We start from the raw sequence: 10,306 nt of genomic DNA, 5'->3' as shown, positions 1-10,306 counted from the left end.
TCGGGTTATCTGGTTGCTTCTCTTGCCCTGGACAGCCTCAATGCTTCACGCCAGCATCGAGCCGCCCGGGTCAGAGGGGAAATGCTGCGCCGTCGCCCACACTCACAGATTACTCTTCCTATTTATATCTGCATGACCGCAGGCCGTAACTGCTCGTCACCGCGCATTGCTAGTACGAGCTCTGGCGCGCTCTTGACGCACATTGGGCAGCGTGACGACAGCGCAAGCGCGGCAGGCTGGCTGCTAGGCACTCGCAGCGGAGCTGAATGCAGGTCGGACTGCAACTTGGGCAACAATGGCTCATCTTGGTGTGCGGTACATGGAATGTCGCGTGAATGTGGTGCGAAGGTCGCTGCAAGCGCGGTTCGGCCGTACCCCTTACCCTAGCGCGGTTCACTGAACCGCCGATGGCCGCGGCGAACCGAGCGAGCGGGGGGAAACAGCCAATCACATACGGGAGCGCACGATTGGTTGGCCCTGGCAGGCGCTTTTGGGTTCCTCCAGCGTCTGGACCGCCCAAGCCGCCAGCAGTACGGAACTGCACCAAAACTCCCAAGAAAAGCAAACATGGGCATGTAAGTGAATGGATCGGGAGCAGCAGCCTCCGCCCGCAGAGCTCGGTGCTTCGGATCTGCCCCATCAGGCAGGCGCGACGAAATGAGCGGAAAAATGATGGCGAAAGCAGCAGGGACAGAGCCCCAAAGCGGGGCAACAGACAGTGGACGGATCTGGAGCACATCAAACTCAGCGACCAATGCGGGCGGACAATAGGCGGCAGAACAGGGAAAAAATATACAGGATGGCGCGCAACAGAGAGACTGACGCACGTGTGTGCTGCTGATGCTGCTGTGTAGTGTCAAGAACGGAAAGGTTGTTGTGTTGCTTAACGGCCGCTTCGCCGGCCGCAAGGCTATCGTCGTGAAGACGTACGACGAGGGCAAGGGCGACCGCAAGTTCGGCCACGCCATCGGTACGAGCAGCTCCGATACAGATTCGCAGCGAACAGGTTGCTAGGGACAGGAGAGCTGACGTGGACTTTTTTGAATTGTGGTATCCAGTTGCCGGCATTGACCGCTACCCGCGCAAGGTGACCCGCGCCATGGGCAAGAACAAGCTTAAGAAGCGCTCGAAGGTTAAGCCGTTCGTGAAGTACGTCAACTACAACCACATCATGCCCACCCGTTACGTCGCCGACATCGACCTGAAGAAGGTCCTTGACGACGAGGTGCTGGCCAACCCGGAGACCCGCAATGAGTCCCGCAAGACCATCAAGAAGGTGTTCGAGGAGCGGTACGTCAATACTGCAGTTACCAACACAGGACGCAGGATACGGATATGCTGACATGCTGGTGTTTTATTTGTGTTGTTGCAGCTACCTGAACCAGGCCGCGTGCAAGTCGGAGAAGAAGGCTGCTGGTGTCAGCTTCTTCTTCAAGAAGCTCCGCTTCTAAGTGCAATCTACTGTTTGCGTCTAGAGGCTGGTGGAAGTCGGGGTGTTAACATAAATGCAACCCTTTCCAGTTCCGTTCCGTTTCGGGGAAACAAACCATAAACCTCTTGTTGGTGTTAGCGGCGTTAGCAGCACTGAGCTTTGCTGGTGATTGCGGTAACACGCCTCGTGTTCAATAGTCTGGTCTCACTTCAACTTCAGTTTTGTTGCATGCGGGTCTTATCGTCGTCTTCTGTACGAAGCGCCGCTGCGTCGGACTTCAATGACATAGTCCTCGTCCTCATCCTGATCACTTTCCGACTCGACGTCATCCTCGCTATCGCTCTTAGTAGGGTGGATCATCTCGATCTTCTTTCGCTCTGCGAAAAGTCGTTCACATTTGCTCAGCCTAGTGCCGGCGAGAATACGCAGAACACGCTCGTTGTACTTCCGCCTCAGCTTTCGGGAAACAGACCGGCATGAGTCAACACGCACCAAGTCCAGGCGAGGGCACTGCGCTTCTAGCGCCTCTAGACTTGTGTCTGTCACTTGTGTACCCTGGTGAATGCAGGTCGCACACATACAAAGTTCGGTTGAGTACACATCTTCTCTTTATTTGCTGGTTGTTCCTCACCTTCAAATCGATAAGCTCAAGACTTGTACACCCTTCCGAGCCATCTGAAGGCGCAATTGAAGTGATTCCATCGTCGGAGATGGCGCGACAGTCCTGTCGTATAAACGGAAGTTTACACATACGATCAACAGGGAATTCCGGGAACGCCAGCAGTCGGGTGCAAACCTGAAGAGAAAGGTAGCGCAACGATGGAGCAACCCGAGATAGTGCTCTCAAACCTTCATCATTGATTTTGGTCCTATCCAGTATAAGCACTTGGAGCTGGGGCAAGCTTACAGAATCCTGTTGGGTGAGAAAACAGCGTTGATAAGTAAGTGCCTTCAGACGAATTTTCAAGGTATCCTCGCATCATTGGGGATATGTTTTACATACCGGGAACGATGATATGCCACGGCACGAAGATAAATCCAAGCAGCTCAATGAGCCCCAGAGCGCTCCAGTGAATTCTTGCAGATCACGAAGCCTAACGCTGTTGCAGTTACTAATTGACGAACCACACAAACCCAGTGAGATGCAGGATAAGACATACTTTGACGAGCATTGCACACCTTATTGTTAGCTCCCTCAGATTCATCGAATGCCTGGCGAAGTCCTTGAAAATCTGTGAGTCTAAGCTAGTTGCATCTGTCAAAAGGAGCCACAACAGGATCAGGATAACTAGCACCACCATAATTAACAACGTGTATCCACAGGTTGCATACCAGTAAGAACCACCTTCTCAAGCGTACTCCCGCACACTTTGATCAGCGAGCTCGCCGCTTGATTCGTAACGAAGTTGCATCCATTGAGATACACCTCGCGCAGCGCCACCGCATCGCGCGGCCACCCGCTCAAGGTCAAGGCGCGACAGTCCAGTAGCTCCAAGCTCTGCAGCAGCCGCACGTGCACGCTCATTAAGTTATCGTCACCCAAATACAGCTTTCTCATAGCACCTAGCAGGCTACGGACCTTCAGATTGGGGCATTGCTTCAGGATGTTGAAGATGTGCTTCTTCTGCATCCTTCGCGCCAAGCATGCGATGAGAACGGATCAGCATCTGGGGCCAGTTCTTCTCAGCAAAAAGCCTCACAAACCTGTGCGCTCGGAAGACGCGGAGGTTCCGCTGCTGCACTATGAGCTCAATGTGCGCGTCGACCAGGGTGATGTCGGGCAGCACGAGCCGCGTCAGCTGTTGCTGGGCGCGCTCCATCATGGCGCTGACGTCGCGTCTCAGCAGCGGCCGGACAGCGACTTGGCCGAAGTCAAGCTCCGTGACAGGCACCTGCTCCCGGCTCAGGCGCCGCCAGCGCCTGCACACGGCCTCGACGCGCAAGCGGTCGGGCACGACCGGCAGGAACTCCATGACACAGTGCTCGGCCACCTCGCTCAGCTGTGGCAACGTGCGGCGCCGCGTTGCTGCTACTTGCACAGCGAAATAAGCATATCAGAAAGCTGTTCGGAGCCTGCTCCTTGGTCGGGTAGAAGATCAAGAGCAAGTCAAGAGCAGCTCCGCCCACCGCTGGCTCCATTGCTCCGTTTCGATGTGGCTGCGCGACGGCGCTGCTGCAGGATCTTGGCGAGCGGGACGTCGTCCTCATCCTCCTCGTCGCCGCCCCGATGCTTCTCATCGCTGTCGTCCGCCGCCCCCACCTGCTTTGTTGCGCTGGCGAGCGCCTTCTTGGCGCTCCTCCTGGGCATCCTTTGTTGGGTTTCGGTGTCGTTTCGCCCAATCGACAATGGATTCGGTGGCGCGATATGTGGCGAAGACGAGCTGGTGACGCCAGTAGAAGCATGGCAATTTCCAAATTCCAAAAGTTCCGACCCAAGGTTTGAGTGAGTCACTCAGAGTGACTGCGACTCGAGGAAGCGACCTCGTACATGCGTACTTGCCTCGGTGTTCTGGTGGCTTGCTGCCGACAATGCAATCGTGTGTCAGCAAGAGGAAGTGCCTGAGAATTTGCCTGTGCAATTCTCAATGTGCATGCACCGATCAGACCAACCCGGTTGAGATACACACCCACCCTCAACGAGAAAATGTGCGAACAACAATCTTGCAAGCGAACTCATTGGACCGGGACCCCGCACGTCATCAGATGTGTAATCTCAAAGCCCGACTCCAGAGATTAAACATGGTGTTGCTTTACAGCAGCGATGCTCTAATATTGTATCACAGCATTTCCATCGTTCGTAAGTTGCAGCGGCAACAGCTACTCCAGCAGCCGCCGCGCTCAGCGCCAACAGCTACTGCAGCAGCCGCCGCGCTCAGCGCCTCCTAGCGAAAACCCGCCCCAGGATCGCCTTGGTGCTGACGTTGGAAGCGATCCAGCCGTCGGGCTTGAAAACGAGGTGTTTCGTGCACCAGTTTTGGTAGGGTTATGCCTGTAATTTCAAGAGCTTTAATCGTACTTAGAAGAGAGACGCAATTGATGTCTCAATGGGCTATCCCCGTAATAAAGGGCTGATGAATCTGCACGAAAGTACTTTCGTGCAGTTTCGAGCACTGCACGAAACAGCCCCATTGGGGAGGCATGGCCTTGTTCGCGGTTGCCGGCTGGTGGTTTGTGGCGGCTATACAAAGGCGCAGTCAAAGCTCTGTCTCTCCTGTACCGTTGGAACAGGCCGCTGGCTTCACACAACCTTTCATCCCGCGATGTGCTGGGCCCAGATGGAGCCACACACCTGCAGTTGGGGAATTGCGCTCGACCAGGCCGGCGCAGCACTCGCACTTTGGCGATTACGTAGCGCAGTCGCCCTGTCGCCTCTCGAGTCTCTTAACGCGGCGGCGCTCTTCTACATACATCCGCGCCTTCCCCCCTCCACGCGCGCACGGAAGCAGCAGGCAGGCAGTCGCTAACTAACGCTACCGAGCAACGCCACCGGGCAAGTCAACTGCCAGCCAGCCAGCCACAGTTCCCCCGCCTCACCACCGCCGACAGCAACTCTCTCGAGCGCCGACCGCCATGGTGAACCTCTCCATGGACAGCAACGTGCTGGACTCGCCGGCCGACTCGCTGGACATGCGCCAGCCGCCCTCGGGCTACAGCGCCAACGGAGACAGCAACCGCGGCGAGAGCAAGTTCTTCGCGCTCAGCATGAGCGGCACCAACATGGCCGGCAAGCACTCGCAGCTCGCCACGCCCTTCGTGTACGGCACGCCCGTGGACAAGAACTACAAGACGTGGCCCTTCCTGACCGTCGGAATCTGCGCCGCCCTCGTCATCTTCGCCATCATCTACCACGAGCTGCCCGAGTACCGCCTGGGCTTCCGCTACCAGCTCTACGTGCTCTTCGGCTCCTCGGTCAAGAACGCCGAGTGGGTCGGAGGCCACCGCGAGATCGTCGAGTTCGTGGTCAACTACGTGCTCATTGGCCTGCCCTTCATGATCGGCGGCATGGCGCTCGCACTGGGAGACGCGCTGCCGCCTGTGCCGACTGGAGCGCACCGCACCGTCATGCGCTTCCTGAAGCGTAAGATCTTCGTCGGCACCATCAATATCTCGTACGCCGAGTCCATCTGCACATTGGTCTTCCTCGGACTCAACGCCATTTGGTTCTCCGCCGTGTTCTCGCGCAACTACGCCGATCTCGTGGAGGCCGATTCCACCGATTCTTCGTCCGTGTTCCGGCTCGTGGGCATGGTCTTCGGCTTCAACGCCGTGCTCTGCTTCTCGCTGCTGATTATCCCGGCCACACGGAACTCTTTCTGGATGATCTCCATGGGCATCGACTACTCGCACGCTATCAAGTACCACCGCTGGATTGGATTCTTTACCGTGGCGATGGTGGCGCTCCACGCTATTCCGTACTACTACGCGTGGTTCAAGAGCGGCACGTTCCTGGAGTCGGCGTTCCCTTGCATGGACTGTGACTACGGAACTGTGGGCAAGGCACGCCTGCAGAACTTCTGTGGCCAACTGGCCCTGCTGTGCTGTATCGTCATCGGAGTGACATCGCTGAACCCGATCCGCCGCAAGTACTACGACGTGTTCTACTACTGCCACCACCTCTTCATTTTCGTGCTCTTCTTCAGCGCGCTGCACTTCTCGCAATTCGTCATTTGGATGTACCCGGCCGTGTGCCTTTATGTCATGCACCGCATCTTGGCTCGAAGCCAGAGCCGCATGCCGTGTGAAGTCGTGGACCTGGAGGCCATCCCCGGTGAGATCACGCGTCTGGTCTTCCGCCGGTCGCCTGGCAAGTCGGGCCACTACCATGCTGGTCAGTTCGTGTACCTTCGCATTCCGCTGCTGTCGCACACTCAGTGGCACCCGTTCAGCATCAGTTCGTCGCCGATCGAGTACGAGGACACCTTCACGGTGCACGTCAAGTGTATTGGTAACTGGACCAAGTCGCTGTACGCAGTGGCTATTCAGGCGCGCGAGGAGCGCAAGATGCCGCTCATTTACGTCGATGGCTTCTACGGCAAGATGTCTGATGACTTCCAGCACTACCCAGCGCTCGTGTTCGTGGCTGGTGGTATTGGTGCGACGCCGATCATCAGCATTGTTGGCAAGATTCTGGACTGCATGCGCAACAACGACCCGAACATGGAGTTCACGCAGGTGTACTTCCACTGGACGTCACGTGAGATCGGTATCTTCCACGAGTTCGAACCTCTTCTGGATGCTATCGAGCAGTACGACCCGGATCACGTCAAGTTCAAGGTTCGTCTGTGCTTCACGGGTGACCAGCACCTGGGCGGTGTGGACATCCCCAACGGTATTACGCTGAAGCCGATGGACGACACGAGCATGGTTCCGACGCGCCCGTTCTTCCAGTCGTCACGATCGGTGCCTCGTCAGATGCTGCTGTTCTTCGTGACGTTCACTTGCAGCTTCTGGTGCCTGTTCCTCATCAGGTATAACTACCCGATTCTAGGCGAGCTGCGCGTCAACCAGAACATGTGGCCGATGCAGCGCGTCGTGGAGGTTCTCATTATGATCGTTGGAGCCGCTGTGGGCTGGGCGGTGGCGTTCACTGAGCCCACTCCTCGATCTATGAGCCGGATGGAGAAGTCGCGCCTGATGCCCACTCTAGGCAGCTACGGTCCCCAGGAGACGATGGCAAATGTCGACCGCGACACGGACTACTCCCACTCGCTCTCGTTCGACGGACAGGAGGTTCAGTTCAACCACCCTGTGAGCCGCTCACGGTTGAACGTCAAGGAGCTGTTCAACGAGGTTGTGAAGGAGCAGTCGCACAACTTCGCCGTCAACATCACTGGCATTGGCACTTGGGTATCAGGCCCCATGGGTCTGATTCATGCCGTGGAGACGGAGGCCTCCAACTTCGCTGGCATCTTCGATGTGCACTATGAGGAGTTCGAAATGTAGAACTATCCAACTGCTTTGCCAAGTGCGTATGTGTCGTCGCGCCCACCGTCCGTTCTTAATGCAACCAAATAAGTATGGCGCTTCTCGGAATGCGTAGGGTGTTGTTTCCTTTAGAATCATCTATAGCGCGTAAGTGTCGTAGCCTCCTAGTGCATGTTATCAGTTCGAACCACCGAAACATCGTTCCTGTCTTCGCGTCGTTCCAAAGTGGACAAGCTGACCACCATGGTAATCAAGAGTGTCATTGTACCCAGAGTCCTACAGCTAAACCTGCGTTTAACAGCGGAAAGTTGCCACTGAACCTGGCGCTTCAACACAAAGCAGTAGACTAGAGACCTCAAAACCAAGCAAGCTGGAAGCAAAGAGGAGTACTCAATGAAGACGAAAGTAAGGCAACGCCGTTCGGTGTGTGTTGTCACAATCCCTCTTCGTTGTCATTGGCTACCAAAGCTGCTTGAGGACGCACGAGTCGAATGCACTCAGGTACGCACTTAAACGCGGCTCGGGTACAGCATGACGCGCACGCTCTTGCTGATGGCCTCGGCCGGCAGGTTCTTGGCGAACTTGGCGCGCACGACGCCGTTGCTGCCGTGAGCACGCATCACCTTGCCCCACACGACGCGGAACTGGGAGCCGTTCTTCAGGGACTTGGCCTTGTAGATGTAGGCGATCTTCTTGCCCAGGTAGAAGTCCACGTCCTTCTTGTCCGTCAGGCCCTGGATCTTCACCAGCGCGGTGTGCGAGTACTGGTTGCGCAGGCCACGCTTGTAGCCAAGGAACACACCCTTGACGTAGAGACGAGTAGGCTGACCGGAGGAAGCGACCATTGTAACGAAGTTCTGCAGCCACACCAACGCAACACAACGTCAGTCAAACCTGCCTGCCAGCAACCACAATCGTGCGCCCGCCGTCCTGGCTGCACGCTCTGCCCTGTGTTTCCTGTCCCCCCTTATTTGCCCACCGACGGCGAGAGTGCGGACTGTAAAGCCTTTTAAAATACAGCTCCTGCCAGTGGCGTCTCCTTCCCTGTGTCTATTGGTGCGCTGCTGAGCTGCGAGGTGTTCTGAAGCCTGGCGTGCGGCTGCGATCTCTGCATGGGGCTGCATAGGGGGACGGAGCAGGGCGGAGCGGGGCCCTGTAGGACGGCGGCATGGGTTCCAGAAGCTCGGCACGTACCAGTCGGATGAATTGAACGAGCGAGGGACTGAAGGTGTGGGCGGCGGGCGTCACGGGCGCACAGTGCTGTGGCTCGGGCCCAATCGATTGGCGGCCAACGCCCAGGAGGCTTCGAGCGCTCTCATTGGTCGAAATACTATACTTTTAAATACGATACTAAATTTATCAATTTAAACGGGTAGGTCATAACCCTGCGGAAAGCGATTGCGCCAAACAGAAAATGTATCGGACCGTAATGCTAGGACAGGGAAGGGGATTGAGGATGGCAGGCACATACAAACACCAAGTGAGTCGCAGCGGTGGCTATGGTGCGCTGCCGAAAGTAAGGTGCGGCAGGCACACCAATTAGGGGGCAAAACCAGGAGATGGCTACGCTTCAACGGCTACAACATTGGCGTTGACATGCATGTTATATATCTAGTACTACCGATGCTTCTACAGGTCTACAGACACTGCTGCTCTATTTCTCGACGCCGTTCTTCTTGGCAAAGAACGTGGGGGCCAGCTCGACGAGCCACTCCTTCTCGATCACGACAACGGACCGGATGTAGTGCTTGCTCGTGAACACCAGCTCGTTGTAGACCACCCACTTCGGCGGCGGGTTGCGCATGAACAGCGACGACGACGGGTGCACCTTGACGATCTCCGAGCGGCCGCACATGGTCTTGTACGCCGTCTTGGAACCACCCAGGCCCTCGGCCACCGACCGCATCGCTGTGTTCAGGAAGAAGCCGGCCACGATGCTCTTTCGCAGCGGGTCGATGTCCGGGAAGCACGAGTCGATGGGCAGCTCCAACTTCTCCAGGTACCCCTTCAGCTGCAGCCGCACGCTCTCGACACGCGTCATCGCGCGGTGGTTGATGTAGTGGTCGCGGCACCACTTGTTGCGTTGCTTCGCTCCGCACTGCATGTAGCCGTTGAAGACGTTCAACAACGTGATCTGGTCGCCTTCGTATGCAACGAACCGCGCGCGCGATTGCGCTGCCTCGGCCTTCTTGTCGCGAGGGGAGTAGAAGATGGACTCCACAGACAGCATGGCCACGACGCTCAAAGCTTCTTCGGCGCAACCCAGCTCCGTCGCCTTCAGCAGCATCACGGCGTACATTGGCTCCACGGGCAGACCAGCCATCTGTCGACCACGCGTGGTGAGCTTGCCCTTGTTGTCCAGCGCACCAAGCGCGTACAGCTTTTCAAGAGCCTTGATGAGAGACGTCTTGAGTGGCTTCTCAATGAAGTCGAAGCCCAGCACGTCGTCAATGCCCATGCACTTGAGCTGCAGCACGACGACCTCCAGGCTCACACGTTGAATGTCCGGAATCGCACGCTCCGGAAGCTGCTCAAAAGTCTCCTCCGGGAACATCCGATAGCAGATACCAGGGGCTTCACGTCCAGCACGACCTGTCCGCTGCCAAGCCTGCGCTTTCGACACCGATTCGGTCTGCAGCATCTCCATACCGCTCGAGGCAACGAACGAGCGTTGCTTGACGAGCCCCGTGTCCACGACGTACCGGACACCGTTGATCGTAATGGAAGTCTCTGCAATATTTGTTGCAAGAATCACCTTGCGCACTCCTGCCGGAGCCGGCTCGAACACCTTCATCTGCTGTTCACGCGGCATAGCGGCGAAAATCGGACACACCATGAGTTTCTGCGCGTCCGCGGGAAGCGATCGGGCGTACTCCTCCAGCAGCGTTTCCAGCGTCTCAATATCTTCCTGGCCGGTCAAGAACACCAGAATACTTCCATTACTCGTCT

The 10,306-nt window shown here is 56.8% G+C and overlaps 5 protein-coding genes across 5 annotated transcripts; 2 read left to right on the top strand and 3 right to left on the bottom strand.

Moving 5' to 3' along the window:
* Nucleotides 1–544: 544 nt before the first annotated feature.
* Nucleotides 545–1,551, top strand: PHYSODRAFT_353474 (hypothetical protein). The gene is made up of 4 exons (XM_009517048.1): nucleotides 545–575; nucleotides 855–970; nucleotides 1,059–1,290; nucleotides 1,373–1,551. The coding sequence occupies exons 1-4, from the start codon at nucleotides 568–570 to the stop codon at nucleotides 1,449–1,451; spliced, it is 435 nt and encodes a 144-aa protein (XP_009515343.1). The 5' UTR covers nucleotides 545–567; the 3' UTR covers nucleotides 1,452–1,551.
* A 118-nt stretch (nucleotides 1,552–1,669) lies between these two features.
* On the bottom strand, nucleotides 1,670–3,062 carry PHYSODRAFT_472591 (hypothetical protein; the record flags this gene model as incomplete). Its single annotated transcript, XM_009517047.1, has 7 exons — nucleotides 1,670–1,987; nucleotides 2,064–2,156; nucleotides 2,229–2,345; nucleotides 2,436–2,532; nucleotides 2,612–2,687; nucleotides 2,765–2,930; nucleotides 3,012–3,062. The coding sequence occupies 7 exons, from the start codon at nucleotides 3,060–3,062 to the stop codon at nucleotides 1,670–1,672; spliced, it is 918 nt and encodes a 305-aa protein (XP_009515342.1).
* A 67-nt stretch (nucleotides 3,063–3,129) lies between these two features.
* Nucleotides 3,130–3,432, bottom strand: PHYSODRAFT_384986 (hypothetical protein; the record flags this gene model as incomplete). The annotated part of the gene is made up of 1 exon (XM_009517046.1): nucleotides 3,130–3,432. A coding segment is annotated over one exon (303 nt), but the record flags the coding sequence as incomplete, so codon positions are not given.
* Nucleotides 3,433–5,002: 1,570 nt separating this feature from the next.
* On the top strand, nucleotides 5,003–7,375 carry PHYSODRAFT_474806 (hypothetical protein; the record flags this gene model as incomplete). Its single annotated transcript, XM_009517045.1, has 1 exon — nucleotides 5,003–7,375. One exon carries the CDS (start codon nucleotides 5,003–5,005, stop codon nucleotides 7,373–7,375), a length of 2,373 nt encoding a protein of 790 aa, XP_009515340.1.
* A 364-nt stretch (nucleotides 7,376–7,739) lies between these two features.
* On the bottom strand, nucleotides 7,740–8,598 carry PHYSODRAFT_284181 (hypothetical protein). The gene is made up of 2 exons (XM_009517044.1): nucleotides 8,552–8,598; nucleotides 7,740–8,214 (listed from the first exon to the last, which is right to left on the bottom strand). Exon 2 carries the CDS (start codon nucleotides 8,200–8,202, stop codon nucleotides 7,867–7,869), a length of 336 nt encoding a protein of 111 aa, XP_009515339.1. The 5' UTR covers nucleotides 8,203–8,214; nucleotides 8,552–8,598; the 3' UTR covers nucleotides 7,740–7,866.
* Between the last annotated feature and the right edge of the window lie 1,708 nt (nucleotides 8,599–10,306).

This window comes from Phytophthora sojae, assembly GCF_000149755.1.
Source record: "Phytophthora sojae unplaced genomic scaffold PHYSOscaffold_1, whole genome shotgun sequence".
In the NCBI taxonomy this organism is placed as follows: Eukaryota; Oomycota; class Peronosporomycetes; order Peronosporales; family Peronosporaceae; genus Phytophthora; species Phytophthora sojae.
Note: the sequence above shows the minus strand (reverse complement) of the source record. Positions and strands in the feature narration are given on the sequence as shown.

Bases quoted from the DNA above. Each gene is read 5' to 3' on its own strand.
- PHYSODRAFT_353474 (XM_009517048.1), top strand. The intron at 971-1,058 runs GTACGAGCAGCT...TGTGGTATCCAG, and splicing joins CAAGTTCGGCCACGCCATCG to TTGCCGGCATTGACCGCTAC. The intron at 1,291-1,372 runs GTACGTCAATAC...GTGTTGTTGCAG, and splicing joins AAGAAGGTGTTCGAGGAGCG to CTACCTGAACCAGGCCGCGT.
- PHYSODRAFT_284181 (XM_009517044.1), bottom strand. From the start codon at position 8,202: ATGGTCGCTTCCTCCGGTCAGCCTACTCGTCTCTACGTCAAGGGTGTG.